Consider the following 21,756-nt stretch of genomic DNA (forward strand, 5'->3'; position numbering starts at 1 on the left):
TGTTTGGTATCTTCACCATGGATTTACTACATAACCTGTCTAGATAACTTCTACAGTGTCTAATGATTTAAGACTTATCCACTTCAAATAATAAGCAGCCAGAATTTTTTTCTGGAGAAACTATATGGTTCTGGCAGATTGATCAATCTTGTGACACAACCCAATGAGTACATTTTCAGGGGAAAAGGATCTTCAGATTTGATTTCTTACTTCCCTTGACTAACCAACCAGTAGCAGCTCCATGATGATAAGATATTTGAAAATCAATTCTTAGGCTGTTGCAAAACCAAGCTGAGAAACTAGTGTTTTAATCTACATATAAGGAGATGATGAAAATCTCAAAATAGAGAGTGACTGTGGAACTGACTTTCTATCACCTTGTGTTCTATATAATCACATATCAATGCCAAATGGATGTTTAAAAGCTCCTAATCCAGGCTGCTACGAGGCTTTAGAAAAAAAAAATCCTATTTACAGGTTTAGTTTGTGTTCCCTTATTCATAAATTATATATACATATTTTAATGATTTACCTTAGAAGTTTTACCTGAGCAAATGCAATGACTCCATAGGCATCGTCATTGGAAGGAATAATTATGTTAACAAAACCATGAGCACCAATCTCTGCACCTCCCTTAGGGTTCTTCAGCTGCACTTTGAAGCATTCTTCCTCCTCTGGGATGACGTCATCCAGGATATTGACTGCTATCACAGCTTCCATGTCCCCAGGCTCAAATATCAATTCACCTGAACTAGCATAAAAACACACACACCAAATAATTATAAACTGAGAGCAGCTGATTAACAAACTTTGAAAGCACTGCTATAAATTTAAGGAGGGTTTTTGGAGCTGAAATTATTGTTTATATTCCCCAGGAAGAAACTGAGGCTTAAAGGTTGTGGGGTTTGTTTGCTGGTTGGTGGGTTTTTTTTAAATTACAGCAAGTCACAGAGTAACTGAAATTAATTATGAAAGTAATTTAATTTATCCTAGCTAAAAGCTTAAGGAAAATCAGGTCATGACTGCAAGCCCTTTCCTGCCATGTTTTAAAGCCAGTTCTGAGGCTGTTTGACTTAAGGTTATCTCAAACCTACCTGCAAAAAACTGTCTTTAGTGTCAATGAGCACACAACATAGAGAAGCATGTAACACTTTCCACTGTAACAGAAATAGCATCTCAAAAAAAGAAGTGCAAGAGCTGGGGAAAAGTTACATAAAATTAAAAAAAAACCCCCTACCTAGGTATGAAATCTGACTGGTTGGAGATAGTGGTCAGCTCATAAATCTGTGAGTTGGGCTCTACAGATAAAGCAATCAGGCTCTTGCTGGAGTTGAGGGATCTTGCAGTAGCTGAAGTGATGTGATCTGCATACGGGGCTTCCAACATGACAGAGAACTGGTTCCCTTCTGAGCTCCAGGAATACAGTGCTGTCGTGTCCTTACCAGATATGAGGATGTGAACTACATTGAGGAAGCAGGAGAAAAAAGAAGTATTTGGTGATATATATTTAACATTTCCCCTTGTGACACCAGAAACTTGCCCTGGCAGCACAATGATGACAGGAATTTTTAATACGATAGATAATATGAAAAAATGAGCACGTATATTTCTGCAATTCTACCATTATAAACAAGGATTCAATCAAATAGTGTCATTTAAGACTTACCTAAACCTGAAGGAGGGATGAAAACATGGATGTCTCTTACAATGCAGACTGGAAGAGACTGGAAGTGTCTAAAGGTGGACTGCCCTGTCTCCCAGATGAAAATCTCGGAAGAATTTCCAGATTCTACAAAGGAGCAAAACAGCAGAATTTACACTGTTTTGCTGCCTGTTACTAAAATCACACACTGATACCCATTCAAAAGACAGAGTTTAGAAGCTTGAATTACAAAGTGTGACCAAATATCATATTTTCCTTTTTCACTTGGTGCATAACTCCACAGTGTGACTGATCTCTGTGAGATGTTTCATCCACTGACATAATTTATAGAATTTTCTGTACTTATATACATACAAGCACAGTGAGATTGCCAGCAGAAACCTATGGACTGAAACATATACTCCTGAAGTCATTAAACAATACCTAAAATGTCATACTTGTAATTAAAAAGCTCATACACTTTGCTGACCAACGCTCTTTGCATAGGATCATTGTGATGTAACCACATCCAGCAATTAAGCCATGGGATGGGGAGAAGAATTGGGAAAAAAAAGTGAGATAAAAAAATGTTGAGATAAAGACAGTTTAAAATAGCTGAAAATGAAAATAACGAAAATTAAAATTGTGATGATTATGCTGATTAACAACAATAAACATAATAAACATAAACATAATAATAATAACAATAATAATAATAGTAATAATAATAGTAATAATAATAATATATAAAGCAAGTGATGCACAGCACAAACCCCCACCACTCACAAAGCAATGCTCAGCTACTTTCCACAGCACAAGCCAACTGCCACAGTTATATATTGAGCACAACATCATATGGTATAGAATAACCCCTTGGCTAGTCTAGGACAGCTGCTCTGGCTGTGTCCCCTTACAGCTTCTTGTGCATCTTCTCACTGGCAAAGCACAGGAAGCTGCAAAGTCCTTGTCTTAGTATAAACATTACTTAGCAACAGCCAAAGCATCAGTGTGTTATCAACATTACTCCCATCCTAAATTCGAACCACAGCAAAATGCCAAACAGAAAGAAGAAAATTAACCTTACCCCTCTTGGAACCAGGACAATCACAAAGCTCAGAAAAGCTTAGAGAGGTTGCAACCAGCAGCCAGATGAATAGAGGAGTTATTTCCTACCGTCCCTGGCAAGTTATTTCATTAGTTTTGTAAATATTTGAGAAAAAAGGCAATGTTTTTATTTTCTGAGGGACAAAGTAAAGATCAATTTGATAAAACCAATCAGAGAATTGTCACCCCTCCTCCCCTAAAACTTTTAACTCATATTTAAACTCCTTTACCCCAAATACCTTTGCTACCAAACAATCCAGCATATACTGAGAAAATTCAGCCTTTGTCTCTTACTAAATACCTTTTGCAATAATTAGATAGATATCAGATCCAGAAATCCAGGCCTCCATATGTTTTACTTCTTTTGCAGGTACTTGATGAAGACTCCTAAACTCATTATTCAACCACTGGTACAAGAGCATGTTCTGGCTGATATTTGACAGAGAAACCAACAGGTACATTATGCCTCCTCTGGGAAACAAGGCTATGTTCAGAGCTCCATAAAGTGGAAGTTGATGATGTAGCACAAATATCTCTTTATTCCATTGGAAAACCTGTGGAAATACGAAGTTTGGGTTTTTTTTTTTTTCTTTATATATTCATAATTAGGAACAAGAAAAGAGAAATTAAGTATCACGCTGGAAAACTTGGAAGACTATAGGTGAACCAAGTTCCTCACTTCTAGGGTGAGGAAGTTCTACATTAAGGTAGAAGCACACTGGTAAGTAACCACCTTAGTGCAAGCAGTTGTGCCTGCCCTTCAGATGCACAGGTTTATGATCAGAAGTGATTTCTGTTCTTATAGGTGTTTCAGATGCTAGATTTCCAAACAGATATAACACTAACAATAAAATCAAGCCAAATGTAAACTATACATTAAAGTATTGAGTACTCATACAACTAAATGAGCCTAGAATTTTAGGTCTTATACATCCATAATAAAAATGTAAGCCGTTTTTCAGAAAGATATAGGGTCTTTTAATATCCCTTCATATTTCAAGCTCAAAACTAAACTAAACAAAATACTCACATCAAAGCCAGGAAAGACAAGTGTATTCTAACCTGGACTGAACTGGAACTGGTTGTGTGACTCACAAAAATCAAATAGTCTTCTTCATCCATGGCAAAATGTTTCACGTGTCTGGTATCCGGAACAGAAAGAGTTTGTATCTGTGAGGGAAATATGACAAAAACTGGTTATCAGAAGTCTCTTCAACTGACAGGTTTATGCACATATATGTATACATATATATGTTTTTTTATATATATATGGTTTTAAAATAGCATAATTACATATAAAACTATATATAAATATATTAAAATTAGATCTATTTTAAAATATGTCTGTACACATGGGGTGAATTTTTGTTTAAAGCTTATATATATCTATAAAATCACAGAGCACACAGCATCACAGGGTTTGGAAGGGACCTGCTAAAGCAGGGTCCATAGGACAGGGTGCACAGGTTGGCATCCAGACGGGTCTGGAATATCCCCGGAGAAGGAGACTCCACACCCCCTGGGCAGCCTGTCCCAGGGCTCCCTCATCCTCACCATGAAGAAGTTCTTCCCCGGATTGGTGCGGAACTCCCTGTGCTCTAACTTGAGGCCATCGCCCCTTGTCCTGTCCCCACAGACACTGAGAAGAGGCTGCCCATGTCCCCCTGTGTCTCACACTTCAGATATTGATAAATATTGATCGGATCCCCTCTCTGTCTTCTTTTCTCAAGGCTGAACAGCCCCAGTTCTTTCAGCCTGTCCTCATGGGGGAGATGCTCCGGTCCAGTTTGTGTTGGAAGGGACCTCAAAGCCCATCTAGTTCCAACCCCCTGCCATGGGCAGAGACACCCTTCACTAGGCCAGGTTGCCCAAAGCCCCATCCAACCTGGCCTTGAACTCTGCCAGGGATGGGGCTTCCTCTGGGCACCCTGTGCCAGGGCCTTATCAATATGTGGGGTTAAATTACAAAACTAATATAACTTATCATCTATTTTCCAGAACATGTTCTATGACTTGATTTCTCCACAATTTCTCTCCTCACTTCCCAGATCATTTTCCTCCACACCCAAAATATAAATACAAAACCACAGTAGACACCCAACTGTAAAAATGACATCACTGAAGTCAGGCAGAGTGTTTGGGGCCCTGAAGTAGCTGAGCACAGAGTGTTTTTTTCTAAAACATGTCCGGACTGGAGTGCCTCACAATACACTCTCCAACCCCATTATCTGATGATTTTGTAAGTAAAACAGATTTACCTTCAAGAGTCTGCGTCCAGGCGTGAATGCAAACACACTGCTATTGGAAGATCCCTGCCCATCTCCTCCATGAGTAATCACAAGGTAGGGAGAGGCATGGATTTGGAAAGACACGCAGCTCTTAGGATTCCACACACTGATATTCTGAGAGAGGAATAAGAAAGTAATATTGAGACTGAAGTTGGTTGTAAAGGAGCACGTCTGGTGTTTGCAAGCAAGCATTTACCTCCACAGGAACAAAGACTCCTTTCCACTGGTAGAGAGTAGAAAACACAGCTGGAGGCATATGCAACAGAACACCATATAGCATTTCTCCTGATGTAAAGAAACACCAGCTAGATGCTGACTCTTCCTCAAAATTTTGCAAGACAGACAGGACGCTGATACTACCCCCTGCAATACAGTAAGGGAAAAAAACCTACTGTTTATTCTTGAGGTCTTTCTAAAAGCCATTTTCATCATTTACTTGCCAAAACCAGTCCTGGTATCAGAAATGCTGAAGTTGTCTCTAAATAGTGGGTGTAAGTGTAAGCAAATGCACAGAAATGTAATAGTAGTGAGGATGCAATGAGAGTTAAGCAGTAAGTGTATTCTTCACATACTACAGCTGCATGTGGAAGATGTGTAGGCAATTTCAGTCTGACTCAGAATGATTCAGCTTGGAATTTACCTAATGAGAAAATTAGCTAGATAGCAAGTAATGAAAAAAGTGACAAAGACACTACAAAATATCTGTGTTTGTCCTCTTTCTCCCTCTCATTGCAACAAGCTGCAGGGCACTAACGTTCTTACACTGCCTAAGCCATCTGACTGGCTCACAGAAAAAAAAACCCTGTGTTGCCAGAAGTAAACTCCAAGAGCTGAACTCCCAATCCCAGACCTAGCTGAGACCAGCTGCTGAGCCAGACAGGGTATTCATTTATGTTCAAAACCAGGCACTTCTCTTTTTTACCTGGTTAGCTTCAGTCTGGGTTAATGGGCAGCTCTATCAGTACTGCAAGAAAAAATGCTCAGCATGGAAGTGGCAACAAGGGGGCAGAGATGGAAGGATGGCTTCCTTCAACAGCAGCGCTAGCTTGGACCAGATTAAAGTCTTTGTGAAATTACAACGAGAGCCTCCCACAAATACATCCCAGGAGGCAGACTGGGAGATGAGACAGAAAACCTGTGGTGGCATTTTTTCAGACTAACGCTATGCCAGGTTTATGTAAAGTTACAAGTATTAAAGAACAGGTTTTATTAAGGTAAAGTCTACATAATTTTCATACAAGCAGCAAGGAGAGTGGTACAGATTATTCAAAGTCTGGCAGCAGTGCCTGATGACAAGGTGACTCTTAAGCAGCTAAGCTCCTTTATCTAATGGTTGTCTAACATGCTTAGAAAAATATTAATAACTAATGTGATCAAGGCTGAATATATTCCAAAATTACACCTCCTATATGCTTGGCTAGTCTCTTGCTATCTCCACTCTGACAAAAGCAGTGGACAGTCTCTCAACAAGGTGAACGTACTGATGCCAAACGCGGTGTCCGACAGCGTCTCCCACTCGACACTCACGGAGACGTTGAGCCCATTACTCCGTGAAACTCTCAGGTAAACTGTGGTGTTGGCTTCTTCAATCACAAGGAAATTTTTCCTGTAGCATGCAGAAAAGAAATAAAAAGGAAATATTAATAGCTGGGTTTGCCACCCAGTAGGACTGGTAAATACTTTAATTAAGATTGTCCAGCGTTTCATAGTAGAAGACTTTGGCAAAATCACAGGCAATTCAAGCAAATCTTAAACCAGTCTGAAATTTAACACACCAGCTGTATGGCTTAAGCTGAATGATTTCTGAAAACATCGTTCCATATGGTTTGTTTGCTTCTGAAAAACAGCCCTGTTTATTTTTGCATAAAAGTTTATTTTTGCATATAAGCATATAAGCAAAAATAAACTGTAAGTTTTATGACTCCCTGGGCACTGATCTGAGGTTGGGAGCTCAATGTCAATTATGGTTAATGGCATGTTGAGGCACTAATCAACTACTTTTTAAATGAAAAAAATCCACAGATAAACTGACATTTCTTGTGACAAACTCCCAAAAGTTTTTCTGTTCCTTCATATAGCAGTAATAGTATTTGACAGTGCACTTTCCAAAAGTACAAGTATTTCACAATTGCATTACTGAATTTCTGTAAAGGGATTAATGAAAAACAAAATCCTACCCAAGGTACCATCTCTATTGAACATGAAAAATATGTCCTTTTAAACACATCAGTGTTTAGTACCTATCTGTAAGTGGGTAGATGCTGAAAAGCCCCAGTGGAGCCTGGTTCTGCAATACTGTAATCAGAGTTTGCACTCTTGTGCCTAGTCTGGCTCCTCCAGTGGGATTGAAGAGGGTGACAACAAAGTGCTCATCCATTTCTGGTTCTTCATCCAGTATTGCAGAAATATGCAGTGTCTGACAAGAAAACAATCACAGAAAGTTGTTGAGAGTTGACAGCTAATGATGACACAACCCTATCAGACCATGCTACTGTTTCTATGCTGTCACTGTATGCCTTTGTGTAGCACAGCAAGAGAAGTCCAACTGTTCCTGTCCTGTGCTAAACCATATCTCTAAAATACCTCATCTACCCATCCGTTAAACACACCCAGAGATGCTGACTCAACCCCCTCCCTGTGCAGCCTGTTCCACATCCCGATAACTATTTCAGTATAGAAGTTTTTCCTAGCATCTGAGCTGACCCTGCCCTGGGGCAGCTTGAGTACATTTCCCCTTGTCCCATCTCCTGTCCCCTGGCTGAAGAGACCATCACCCACCTCTCTGCACCCTCCTGTCAGAGGGGAGAAGGTCTCCTCTTAGCCTCCTCTTCTCCAGGCTGAACACCCCCAGTTCCATAAGCTGCTCAGAAGATTTGCCCTCCAGCCCCTTCCCCAGCCTGGTTCCCTTCTCTGGACTTGCTCCAGGACATCGATGTCCTTGTAGTGAGGGGCCCAGAACTGGACCCAGCACTCAAGATGCAGCCTCACCAACGCTGAGTACAGGGGCACAATCACCTCCCCAGACCTGCTGGCCACACTATTTGTGTTACAAATAGACCTTACAATCTTACAACACAAATAGAGCTTACTATCTTTTGGAACCCTGCTTACTTCTGCCATAAACTGCACTTTGAGACTTTTTTAAGAAGTCTTTGACTTCCCACAGTTGTGCCACGCTGGCCAGTTCTGCTGTTCCAAATGCACTTAAAGTTCAGAAACTGAAATTCAGCATTTATGGAAAGCTTTCATTTCAGATTCTACCACACTGTCCATAAAACACTAACCTGCTACCAACCCCAGCTTCACTGATAAAATGAGACAACCTGCTGTTAAACTTCAGAAGGGCGAGGATTTAATAAACATAAGCGAGCTCATTTTCTGCCTGGCACTCTTGTGGGGACAGTACAGGGTCCCAGAAGAATAGGTAATTTTCTATTCCTAAGACTCTGAGAGATGTTTGCTCTTTGTATTAGCTGCAAAAATTTGTTGCTCAGTTCAGACCAGCTGAAGCATCACACTACAGAATGGGATTTTTACTTCAACCTTACCTATTTGCTCTTGAAATTTATCACTTCATGCCAAATTTGTGTTTCAACTACATGCTGAGTGCACACAACCAACTGTTCCTATGCATACATAAACATTATACACCCATTAAATTATCTTCAATTTACTTCAATTATTACAAAGAGAGAAATAGCTACAGAAATGAACCTTTATTTTTTATGCACTCACACTCCCATAACTCAATTTGCTCTGAGAATGAAGAAAACATAAGAAAAAGATAAATACAGGAAAAACCACAGATATTTCTGACATCTTTCCAACGATTTTGAAAAAGCTTTTCTCACTTTTTGCTATTAACTGTCATATTACCTTGAATCTGACTCCCTCTTCCAGCACAATATATCCTTGAGAAGGGGTTAAATCCACTGATGGCTCTGAAGAATTTATTTCACTCACAAGATATTGAACAGTCACGGTGCCAAATATCCCCTGAGGAGGCTCTCTAATAATATTTAATACTGCAACACTTTCCATCAAATGGAGAGCTGTTTGCTCTCTTAGGAAGAAGTGGTCGCTGTTATTGAACGACAAAACTCCATGGCCATCATCATTGGTAAGTATAGTAATTGTGGCTTTTGAGAAATAAATAATGGAAAAATTCTTCAATTAACACAGTAAAATAGAATTGTACATATATATAAATACAAGACATACAAACATGCTTTCTTAAGTATATGTATAATGCTAGTTGCTTGAAGAAAAAACTCTAGGAAGAGTTCTAGAGAGGAAGAAATTTTTAGAGAGGAAGATTTCTAGAGAGGAAGAACACCTTTGGATTCCTTAGTTTACAAATTATCATGCTCATTGCATAGATTTCATAGGGATGTTTAAGAACTCTCCAAAGGAATATAAAGATCTACCACAGCAGGGCAATTGGTGTTCTCTGAAATATGATTACTCATAAGAATGAAATTAAAATGAGTGCATATAATTCCAAAGTTTTACCTGTTGTATTCTCCCCTAATTCCAGGCCCAGAGAGGGATTTGTTAAAATTAACTGGAACTTCTCATCACCTTCAGGAATATCGTCATCAAAAATCTTTACGACGACAGATTTATTCCTTTCTCCATCAGCAAAAAAAAGTGTCTAGCATGGAAACACAGAAAGCATTGCATATTGAATCAACAGCTGTTAAATACATACAGAATTATTCAACTAAGGTAAACAGAACTGCCTTAAATAGGAAGTAAGAGGAGGCAAGAAGAGCTATAAAATCTACGCCCCTTATTAGTTGACTTGAACAGAAGTAAAAAAAGTCCAGCACGTTGCAGAATGAGGCCAAGACAGAGCAGTGCACTTCAAAGGTTCTGTTGTAACAAATAAGAAAACTTCTATGAATTCTTATATGCCCTTGTCTGAGCAAGATTGTATTTGAGATGTTTGAAAGTTTACAGCAAGATTGCGTTTGAGATGTTTGAAAGTTTACAGTGCCTTGTAATTAAAAATACTTTAGTATTGAAGAGGAAAGAGACAATAAATTACGATGACTATTTTATCTCAGGTGACCAAAGCAGTCGAAACAAGTTGAAAAATCTAGCTGCCTTACCAATCATTCTGCAGAATAAACAACACATTATCTTGGGGAAGCCAAAAGAATGAAAAGTACTGGATGTCAAATTCGCTTCTTACCCTTGAGGTGACATTAAAATCCAAACCCAGCTGTGCCTCCAAATTTTGGGCATAAAAAAACACAGACACGTTGCCATACGATCCTCTGTTTCTGTATGCTGTTATTGTCAGGTCCCCGTGAGATTCATTAACTTCAAAACTACAGTGAAAAGCAAGACAAATTCTCAGTGCTCACTTAGCATGTTCCTTTGAGTAAGATGATACACAGCTATTATTTTTTTTCACTTCAAACCTTTCCCTCTGCTTTGTAGGAAAAAGGCATCATTACAGTATCATCATCATCATCATTTCTGAAATACAACCTTTTTACCTTTCTCATCTAACTGGAATTTAACTATAGGAGCTTGTGCTTTTGTTCCTGATTATTAGTGACAGATTAAGCCTCTTCATGAATGAGGCTTCTTTCCAGCCTCACGGATGCTTTCTTCCTAGCTCCTAGAAATAAGTCAGGGAAAAAGATCAAGGAGATGCCAGTGTGTATTCTGACACAGATGCAGAAGCAAGTTGGACCCATTGGATGGTGGCAGGGAGGAGTGACACAAGTCCACAATATGGAAGAGTGGCAGCAAAAATAAGGACAGGGGGAAAGTTTTCTGTCTAAGTATACTGCAAATGTTGGTTTTCAGTGTGGGAATTATCTTACGCTTTCCAGTTCTTTTGAACTGACTGATGCTTTGGCATCTCAAGGGTCTGGGCCTATTTTTAATCAGGGTTTTAACTTTAACTGTAAATTTACATAATTGGGCAACCCCAGTCCCTAGGTGACACGATGAGTCCTTTAAGGCAACGAGACTTACTTGGTACTTTCCCATTGAACTACTCCGCTCACTCCATCATTAGCATCAATAATAATTTGAGAAGCTAGGCCTTCCACATCTGAAAGAAGGACAAAAATGAAAGATCAATGAAGTCCATTATCGTGGTTTTCATGAGTAACAGAAGCACTTCTCAAATCTCTACTGAAGAAACACACATTTGTCTGCTGCCAAAATGTGGAGGAGAAAACGGTAGTGGGCAAGATAATTGGAAAGGCCCACAGAAAATCTGTCCTCACCAACACAGCCACACAGTGCCTTGAACTACCACTGTTACATTTAATAACACCTACTAAATTACTAAGCAAAATGTGGAAAGCAAAGCACAGCAGAGAAGAACCAGGAAATACACAAAAGTAAGATTGACTCTGGAATCTTAATTTATCTCCGTTGTGTGTTATTATGATGACATTCAACATGAGAGTAGCCTTAACAAGAAGGACTGGGGAGTGACAGTGGCCAAGAAGATCAACATGACCCAGCACCACGCGCTGGCAGCCCAGAAAGCCACCTGTGTCCTGGGTTGAATCCTCAGCAGCGGGACCAGAATCTGGGAAGGGATTTTGCCCCTCTGCTCTGCTCTGGGACAGAGACCTCCCTGCAGTGCTGCCTCCAGCTTGGAGGTACCAGAAATAAAAAGGATACAGAGCTGTAGGAGCAGGTCCAGAGGAGGCCATGAAGATGCTCAGATGTCTGGAGCACTTCTCCTATGGAGACAGTCTGAGACATGGGGGGTGGCTCAGTGTGGAGAAGAGAAGGCTGCTTCTGGGGAAAGCTCTGAGCTCCATCCCATCCCTTGAGGGGCTCCAGGAGAGCTGGAGAGGGGCTGGTGCAGAGGGCAGGGAGGGCCAGGCCCAGGGGAATGGCCTTCAGCTGCAGGAGGGCAGCTGAAGAGGGGCTGGGAGGCAGAAATCCTTCCTGGGGAGGAGGGAGTCCCTGGTACTGGGTGCTCAGAGCAGCTGGGGCTACCCCTGAATCCCTGACAGGGTTCAAGGCCGGGTTGGATGGAGCTTTGGGCACCGTGGGCTGGCGGGGGTGTCCCTGCCCATGAAAGGGGGGTACTGGGGGGTCTGAGGGCCCTTCTCACCCAAACCAGTCTGGGGTTCTGTGATTTTGCAGACTGTGCCATTCTGGCTGTGGGAAGGAAAACAATGCAAATGATGCAGTATTTCATTTTCTATTCAAGTCTCAGGGACTGACCATAAACCTGACTGGCACACACCTCAGATTTTGCTACAAATACAGAATCCTAGAATCCTAGAATCTCCTGAGTTGGAAGGGACCCATAAGGACCATATAGTCCAACTCACAGCTCCACACAGGGCCAACCAAGTCAGAGCATGGGACTCAGAGCATCATCCAGGCACTTAATGAACTCAGTCCAGCTCAGGGCTGTGTTGCCTTTTTTCTCTTTTTTCTTTTTTTTTTTTCTTTCTTTAATTTTATATAGAATTGTTAATTTTTTGTATGTTGTTAAAATACTGTAACATTTTATCGCTCCATAAAGACATATGGATCTTCAGAGTAACTCTGAAAGATTATTGTACTCATTGCACTGTAAAAATACTAAATAATAGATTACAGTTAGAAATGTTCACTAACTTCAGGGACCAGAACTTGACAGGCAGAAACTGATTCTTAGAAGTCTGTTCAGACAACACCACCTTATGACTAAATTTACTTCAACTAATATTAGCAAGACTTAAAAAGACATTAAAAATGACAGTTTACACAACCAAACTGACTCAACTGAATCCATAGAAAATATACTATATTAACATCCATAGAAAATATTTCTATCAATTCAGATAAAGCTGAATAAGACTAAGAGATCATTGCCATGAACCTAAACATGTGACTATGAGGTAGTGAAGATCAGCAGGGGCTGCAGAACCTCTGCACAAACAGCAGAAATCCAGAGGAAATGCTAGCAATTACAGACCTTTCAGCTTCACACCTAACCTGCATTTTCCCTTTTGGCATCACCATCAGCTCTGTAATACTTTGCTTTCAATGTCAAGCCTCTTATTTCATGTCTGACATCCTTCCCCTCCCCCTAAAGCCCCCTACTCCCCTACCCCAGTTTAGCTCCTTCTTGTATCCATTAAGGTTTTTTCTTTCATCATTCTCACCTGCCAATCACTCACACTTCTTTAAAATTTATTGCACTTCTGTATTTGAGTCAGGCACTTTCTTCCTTCTTTACTAGAAGATGTAAAGTAAGAGGAGCACGGAGAAAACAGAACTGTCTTTATTCTTTCTGTTTCTGCTCCTCATCAGTGAAGCCTCAGATCAGAAACAAACATCACCCAAGTTTGGTGTGTTAAACTCGACATCCCAGACATCCCAGACTTACTCCACATATTGCACACACATGGCCATGACAGCAACAGCATATGTAATATATTCCAGATGAGCAGGACTGACTACTCATGCCTGTACCATGTGCAGAACACCCTTCTCTATTTGATATTAAAGACCTCCTAGAAATACTTCAGATACCTTGCAGAGGGTATGGGCTTGAGAGAAATGCTAAAGAAATGCATCACACCACCTAGGAGCTGAGCTGTCAATCATAACAAATCAAATATGAGCTAGGAAGCCTGCTTTGGCAGGGGGTTGGACCTGATGATCTCTCAAGGTCCCTTCCAACCCCTATGATTCTGTGATTCTATGAAAAGGGAAATCAAAGGGAAAGCAAGATTAGAAAACAGCCTGATAAGAGAATTTGTAGTGAGATTTTTACAAATTTTTGCCTTGTGGGTTAATAATTATTATCTGCTCATCCCATGCACATTTAACCCAGTGCAGGTGTCATGTCAGGGTTGGATGCTCATGGTCCAAGGAGGCTGCCAACCCCATAGAACAGAAGTTGGGACTATACAGCACTCAGCACAATTTGGCTGAGGTGAATCCTTCTCCCTGATATGTTAAGGCTTTTTACATTTTAGATGTTAGAGTTGACTAGTCCCAGCCCAGTCTCTATGAATCAGCAATGAATCTGGTCAGTTACCTTTCAATCTGTACCGAATTAATTCAGTCACTTCTATAGGCATGCAAAGAGAAGGGAAAAGAGTCAAACAAAGTGTTAGAAATAGCTGATATATCATCTTTAGTACAGCAGGATAATACAACTGCTCTTAAAGCCACTGGAAGCCATGCTACTGAATTCAGAAGCAGAAGGAGCTGACAAAGCAAATGATAAGTGATGTTCACTGGAAGAGCAAGAAAACCACAAGACACAACTACTAAATCTGATAGAGAGTAACAGGAAGAAGCTTTCTAAAAGAGTAAACAAAGAAACCACATAAAGCATTTATTTTTACATTTTTGTTTCTGCTATGTAAATGAAAATCAGACTAAGACACTGCCAGAAAAACTCAGATAATTTTGCTCTCTGTTAATTACTAAAAAATTATAAAAATCTATAAAAATTGCCTTATGATTTTTGCAGAGCTTAAAAATGTAGAAGCAAGTGTAGTAACAAAGATTGGTATTTTACAATGTTCCTTTCAGAATAGCCTGTTCAGCATTGGCATAGTTATTAAGGCATTAAGTGGAATAATGTTAACATCCCAGAGTAATATAAACTGCAATCAATTCAAAGAAAGGGAAAGCCAATGATAATTCTGTATAAGTTGTTATACCCAGCCTTGGTGGGGATGAAGTTGAGTGATTCATGATGAGCTCCACTGAAGTCAAATTGACCAAGAAGAATTCTTGCACCTCTGGTACATCATCCTGCAAAACAGAAGATCAATACATCCCCTTTCCCTTTTCCTTCAAGTTACTGTAGCAGAAGTCACCAAAAAGCAACACACTAGGAGTCTCTAATATTATAGCAACACTAGAATTAATTTATTTTTCCATTTTTCTGAAATACTTTGAGTGTGAAATTGATTATCCTGAATTAATTATGAAGTAATACATTATATTTCATGAAAAAGACTCTGTGGTGACACTAAACTATATTCATGAATAAGTTTCTGCCCAATTTTAAAGGCATAAACAATGACCATTAGGAAAGTAAAAGCCTGTAGCAAGCAATGTTCTTGAAAGTAAAAGCCTGTAGCAAGCTGTTCTGAATATCAGTCTTAATGAGACAGCTAAATTTCAGCTTTCTGTTATTCTTCATCCTTCTGTGATTTTAATATTAAAACCATCTAAGTGACAATAAATATATAGATTGACAGCTTTATATTTCAAAACACTCCGGATGTCATACAGATCAGTACAGAACAAAAAGCTTTAGACTTTACCTCTAGAATAGTAACATTTATGGCAGCTGATGTTTCTCCTTCTTCCAAAACCAATGAGCCTGAAACAGCTATATAATCAGCTCCAGGCTCAGCCAAGGTCTCTTCTGTCTGATTACTTAAGGGGAGCAATCCTGGAACTGTGGCATAAGTAACATTGACAGCACCTGTTTATTTGTGACCAAAAAATAGAGATAAATTAAAATCAATATTTTTTTCAACTCTTATGTAATGCTCACTGGAACAGAAAAGAGATCAAATGCTCCTCCACAAAACTGGAAAGACTAACTGCAAAACAGGATTAAATGATTAATCTGGAGCCAATGGAACTTTGTTATTGTTTTGAAGTGTTTTAAATGCAGCCTTTGGTGATGTGTCCAACATCACTGGTCTGAAAAAGCATTAGGAAAAAATGTATTCAGACACTTGAGGTGCTGTGCACCACAAATACTACCCTGCTGAATTACTACCTGGGACATGTGATGCATTATTCATATCAGGTTTGGTGCCAGGGGAAGTAGAATGTTTCAGCAGCGACTGGTGTCTAAGAAAAGCACTAAAGGCAGTGCTGGGAAATACAGCTTAATAAATCTAGTTTCTTTCTCAAGCAGATTGACATAGGGTTCAGTACAGAAAGTTAGATGTGTTATTTTTTCATAATGAAGCCATGTGTCACTAATCTGCCAGGGTAAGTCAAATGGAAAATGTAAAGAGGCTGATCCTGGAGATAAAATGACAGATGGCATTCAAAGCTCAACTGTATGCAATAAAATGTAAGTCATAAAGAACCTTAATTTTAATAAATAATGATGGACTTTAAGTAAGAGATCTTATATTTATTTACCTTGGATACTTATCTTAAAGCATTAGTTTCCTGATTAGTGTTCCAAACATAAACTAAACACTGATGGATATTAAAAAAGAATTGGGAAAACAGAGAAATGTCATTAAAATGCCTCTACAAATCTGGTGTCCAGATCGTGAATACTGGTTGTAAGCGGTCACTTCACTTCAAAACAGATGCAGTGAAACTAAGAGGGACTATCAGAGAGGTGTAAATATAGTCTAAAAGGGTAAATTGAAAATTATCATGCTGTATCCCACAATATAAATCCTCAGGCAATGAACCCAAGAAAACGTTTTTGCATTCAGCATGTTACTGAATTCTGGAAGTTCCATACCAATATGCAGAAGAACTTTTCCACTGTGAGGGTGAGGGAGCCCTGGGACAGGCTGCCCAGGGGGGTGTGGAGTCTCCTTCTCTGGAGAGATTCCAGCCCCATCTGGACACTGACCTGTGTGCCCTGTCCTAGGGACCCTGCTTTGGCAGGGGGTTGGACCTGATGATCTCTGGAGGTCCCTTTCCAACCCTGACACTTCAGTGATTCTGATTAAGTACCACTTAATTTAATGTATGTTAAACGACAAAAATTGATTTTAAAAGGAATAAGAATTTTTCAGAGGAGATGTAAATTTAATTCAGTGGTCTGAATGTAACTTTTTTCCACAGGACATTCTTAAACTGCCAACTTCTGGAAGCTTAGAGGGTAAATACGGGGGAATGATCATTCCACACAAGCTCCTCTTCTGTGTTATTTCTTTCTCCTGGAAAGAGTAACACTTTGAGACAGATTCATTAGACATAAAGGTAGCAGCCCTAATAGCCAATTAGTTACATCACAGCTCCCAGGCTCCTTGCTGGGGAAATGAGGGCTATGGCTCCAGTTTTCATGAAAGCTAGAAGTTCTGAAAATACCAACTGAACCAAGACTCTTTAAAATTTCCAGACTTCCTGTCCTGGCCTTCATCTGCCTGATGATTGCCAAAACACAACTCCCCAGAGTTATCATACAAACCTAGAGATCCAAATTCTCTGTTAATAAAAAGCTGGACTGTTTTGTTTTCCTCTGGAATTAAAATAACCCTGGATGGGGAAGCAAAATTCAAGACTCCGTGTGGTTCATCACTAGCTTCTACTGTTAGCACAGCTTCATATCCTTGACTGTCCAAAACAGCAGCACCTGAAGAAGCAACACCTGCAAAAGAATAAATGAACTACAGTGAATAAAGTGTTATGCAGCTATTTTTTTGTCTTACGTTACTACATTATTATTATGCAGCCTGGAGAAGAGAAGGCTGCGGGGGGACCTCATTGCAGGCTCCCAGTACTTGAAGGGAGCTTATAAGCAGGAGGGGATTCAACTTTTTAAAAGAGCAGATAATGGCAGGACAAGGGGGAATGGACTAAAGCTAAAGGAGGGAAGGTTTAGATTAGATATTAGGAGGAAGTTTTTTACAGAAAGAGTGGTGAGGGGCTGGAACAGGCTGCCCAGAGAGGTAGTGGATTCCCCATCCCTGAAGATGTTCAAGGCCAGGTTGGATGGGGCCCTGGTCAGCCTTGTGTAGCTCCAGGCCTGGAGGTTGGTGTCCCTGCCTGTGGCAGGGGGGTTGGAGCTCTATGATCCTTGGGATCCCTTCCAACCCAGATCATTCTATGATTTTATGATTCTATGATTATATACGAGTGACAGTTCAGTAATAGTTGGGATTAAATTCAATCAAATGCATGATGGGCTCACTGAAGTATATAGATGGTGTAGAAAGTATATATACTTACTTTCTATAACAAATATGAAAACATAATGAACTGAAGTTGCAAGCATATTAAATATTGTTGTGGTTTTACCCCAGCTGAGAGCCAAGATTCAGCCAGCTGCCTGCTCTTTAAAGGAAAAGAGGAGGAAGAGAAGGGGTGGTGAGGCAAGGGAAGGGAAAAGGAAGGGGCAAATAACAACCCCAAAACCAAGAAACCAAAAGCCCGTGGGTTGGGATAAGGATAGTTTACTAGAATAGCAGAAAGATAAAATATAGCAATGCTAACAGGACTTTACAGCAACAAATCTATGAAACTGTTGATACAGGATGCAGTTTCTCACCAAACCAACAGCTCAGGCTGTGCCACCCTGAGCCGTCCCGGAACCCGACCATGCCCCAAAAACCACACGTCCTAGAGCCGCCTGTTCCTCCTCCCATCAGCCCCCTTATACTGAGCAGGACGTAATTGGCATGGAATACTCTCTTTGGTCAGTTGCGTCACCTGTCCTGGCTTTGTCCCCTCCTTTCTCATGAATAGAGAAATATGAAGAGCTGAGAAAGTCCTTGACTGTCTGACAGCAACTAAAACCATCAGGGTGTTACCAGCAGTGCTTTCATTTTAACTCTCAAACACAGCATCCCATCCCCTGCTACAAAAGAAGTTAACTCCATCCTGACCGAAACCAGGACAAGTATAAAGTCACAAAAACAAAGCAGGAAATGAGAAATCTTAATGGCCTGGTGCCAAAACTGATTTACCTAAACTTCCTCTACTGTAAAAGGAAAATTTTCCCAGGAATTAACTGCAAAAGTTAAAATTATATTCCACTTCTCAGTTATTGCATTAAGAAATTACTCTCTTTCCCCCGTGTTGCCTTGATGAATAATTGTTGGTGCATCAATTTATGCTTATCCTGATGGACTAGAAGAGTCAATAAATTATTCTGGAAAGTTGGTACAATTGTTGGTGCATCAATTTATGCTTATCCTGATGGACTAGAAGAGTCAATAAATTATTCTGGAAAGTTGGTACAGCTACACAATGCAGGTCAAGTTAGTTTAGTGTGTGGATTTCAGTTTAAAACAGGGTATTTTCAGAAGGGATGCAGTTCCATGCTTCTTTTCTCATTGGAAATTGAATGTAATTCTGATCTCCTTGAATTCAGAGACAGATCAGAAATCAGTTTGAAGAACAAGACTGCTTTAAAAGACAAAAATATCCACTTATTTCATAGCAACTGTATCCAGAATACATTAACAAGCTCAAGACTGTGTTCAGTTAAAGGGAAGCAAATAATCACTGAATGTAACAGGCAGAGTTAAATCACCATTAAAACCAATTATGGAAAAGGGTAGGTTTTTATATATGTGTGTGTGTGCATATAGACACACATAAGGGTCAATAAAATGTGACTGAACTTTGCACAGTTCACACCAGTTGCAGCATGCCTAGTGCTACACCTCCAGAATGGATTAATACACAGGAAAATGTGTCACTAAATGATCACTAAATGATAGTGTTAAGCTGCAGCAGGCTACAGGTCCACATTACCTTCAGTTTTGATGTTGTATAGGATGATCTGGTATTCTTCTTTTTCTTCAGGAATATGGTCATCCAGCAAGTGAACGTACAGTGTTGTATTCAATGTCTCCTATTTATTTTATTGACAAAGTGGTAAGTCATTATTGTATAAAATCAAGTAATATCACTGTATAGAATGCATTCTGAACATCACTTCTAAGAAATGTAAACTTGTAGCATTAAAAACTATAAATTCCATCCAGTTTAGAACTTCCAAGAGTAAGGGAGTGAGTACATAACCAGACCAAGAAACAAAGAGTGCTATAAAAGCACATTTGTTTTCTCAGCTCGATTACAATTGCAATATTCTCATAGCCATTAGCTTTGCTTGTGGACTTACCTCAGGAAAAAAGAGTATCCCAGAATAGTTTTCAAAATTTTGTTTTACATTATGCCCAACGATCTTCCATTCAACAGTAACGTTTCCCAGTCCTGGGGCAGTTCTTACAACATGGAATTGCAGTTGTTCTCCTAGGAACCAAGGGTAAGACACAATATTTTAGGATTTCTTCTGCTACATACCAATCAGAAAAACGAGGATGCAAAAACATGCATCACAGTTAAAATATTTTTTTTCTAGAATCACAGAATCACAAAGTTGGAAAAGACCTTTGAAGATCATCAAGTCCAACCCCTCCCATCCTAAGCTAAACCATATCCCTAAGTACCTCACGGTACCCATGCTAACTGGCATGGGATATACTTTTTTCTAACACTTGTGACTTGCATTTTTCTCTGCATTTGTTCATGGAGAAAAAAACACTTTTAAAAAGGTCTATTTATGTGAGTCTGAACCTACAAACAACTTCAGTGTTAGAAAAAGAAAATATTCAGAAAATGTTAATATTTAATAATGGATATTTAAAAAATAGAAAGCATGTAAGACTGAAATATAAATAATTAATACTTTGTAATTCAGAGATTTAATAATTTAGAGTTTTAATAATTTATTACAGTTTCTGGGATAAGCATTATCAATTGACAATGTGCATCTATGAGAAAAAAATATGGTATTTTTTACATTTATAAGATTTAACCCAATGGCCACTTAAATTTTAAACAGTAAAGATCTTAGAAACCTTTCTAAAATTTGTAAATCTAGTAAATTTGCATAATGTTAAATATGCATATCCATTTATAAAATTGATATAGTTTATTTAATAGTAAATATTTTAAATATAGAAAATAAAGACATTATAGCAATATGAAACAAATCAGCAGGTAAAATCAGTGTTATTATGCACTACTTTCCCATTAGCAGACGGGTTTATACCTGTAATGTGCAACTGTATTGCATCTGTATGTCAACAGCATTTATCACGTGTATGGAATTTAAGTTTGCCAGCATGTGCTGTGTTGCATTGGCTTTCAAAGACATGAAATATGCAGAAATCTACAATACTGAGATGCTTGGAAAAAAAATCATACAAGAGATTTCTTTTGCTCTACTAAGGAACGAACAAAACTAAAGAAAAATTTGTCAAAATGTATTTTAGTGATGGAGGAAGAGAAGTCTGAAAAAATCAGTTCCATCACTACCCAATTGAAATGTTCTTTCTTAGGAGTCCTATAAACAGACTGGATTTTTTTTTTTCTTTTCTTTGCAAAATCTGGAATAATTCCATCTTCTGATTTGCATTAGATACATGCTTGGAAGCCAACTTTTTGAGAACCATTTGGGACACATCTATGAGAACAAAAGAAAAGATGTGGGGTTACATGGCTTCTTACTCCATGGCTCAGAGAATTGAGCAGCCCAGCTAGTGTCTCTGATCATGTAATTCAAAGAGCATCCAGTTAGAATACTGCCTGGCTATCCTAGTACATTATATTGTAGGACAGTATTGTATAGACAAAGCTGGCCAGAACAATTTGAAAATTTTCTAGTTTTTTTTTTTTTATGTAAGGAAATATTAGAGAGATTCATCTATATTGGCTACCAGTGAGAGAAATGTGACCAATTAACATTGAGAGACCATAAATAAAATACAAGAACATGAAGAGCTGTATAAATCCATTTTCAAATACAAATTATGTGCTATTCAGCCTCAGGATTACAACTCTGGAGGTGTATCAATGTTCATATCTTTCTCTTAAGATGATCCATGCTGCTTCTAGAGCACAAAAGAACTCAAAATGTATTGAAATTGCGAGGACTCTGCTCCTGCAGTCACATGGCCAAGGTGAGACTACAGGTTTACAAGGCCAAACTACCGTATTGTTCAACACTGCACTGAAATCCATCCTACCCTGAGAATTTTGCCCTTCCATTGAAAA

The 21,756-nt window shown here is 39.2% G+C and overlaps 1 protein-coding gene across 1 annotated transcript in view; it reads right to left on the reverse strand.

The window, feature by feature from the left end:
- The window catches only part of ADGRV1 (adhesion G protein-coupled receptor V1), a gene marked incomplete at its 5' end in the record, with an annotated part of 304,575 nt that overhangs the window by 219,682 nt on the left and 63,137 nt on the right, over positions 1 to 21,756 (reverse strand). Inside the window, 18 exons of the mRNA XM_084279017.1 lie at positions 547 to 751; positions 1,238 to 1,460; positions 1,667 to 1,789; positions 3,048 to 3,300; positions 3,809 to 3,916; positions 5,005 to 5,148; positions 5,231 to 5,397; positions 6,516 to 6,640; positions 7,275 to 7,450; positions 8,911 to 9,173; positions 9,547 to 9,688; positions 10,232 to 10,370; positions 11,029 to 11,107; positions 14,694 to 14,787; positions 15,306 to 15,469; positions 17,159 to 17,338; positions 19,450 to 19,549; positions 19,820 to 19,950. Of these exons, the coding sequence (XP_084135143.1) occupies positions 547 to 751; positions 1,238 to 1,460; positions 1,667 to 1,789; positions 3,048 to 3,300; positions 3,809 to 3,916; positions 5,005 to 5,148; positions 5,231 to 5,397; positions 6,516 to 6,640; positions 7,275 to 7,450; positions 8,911 to 9,173; positions 9,547 to 9,688; positions 10,232 to 10,370; positions 11,029 to 11,107; positions 14,694 to 14,787; positions 15,306 to 15,469; positions 17,159 to 17,338; positions 19,450 to 19,549; positions 19,820 to 19,950 (2,816 nt within the window). The remainder of the gene's footprint in view (positions 1 to 546; positions 752 to 1,237; positions 1,461 to 1,666; positions 1,790 to 3,047; positions 3,301 to 3,808; positions 3,917 to 5,004; positions 5,149 to 5,230; positions 5,398 to 6,515; positions 6,641 to 7,274; positions 7,451 to 8,910; positions 9,174 to 9,546; positions 9,689 to 10,231; positions 10,371 to 11,028; positions 11,108 to 14,693; positions 14,788 to 15,305; positions 15,470 to 17,158; positions 17,339 to 19,449; positions 19,550 to 19,819; positions 19,951 to 21,756) is intronic.

This window comes from Gallinula chloropus (genome assembly GCF_964237585.1).
Source record: "Gallinula chloropus genome assembly, chromosome: Z".
Taxonomy (NCBI): Eukaryota; Metazoa; Chordata; class Aves; order Gruiformes; family Rallidae; genus Gallinula; species Gallinula chloropus.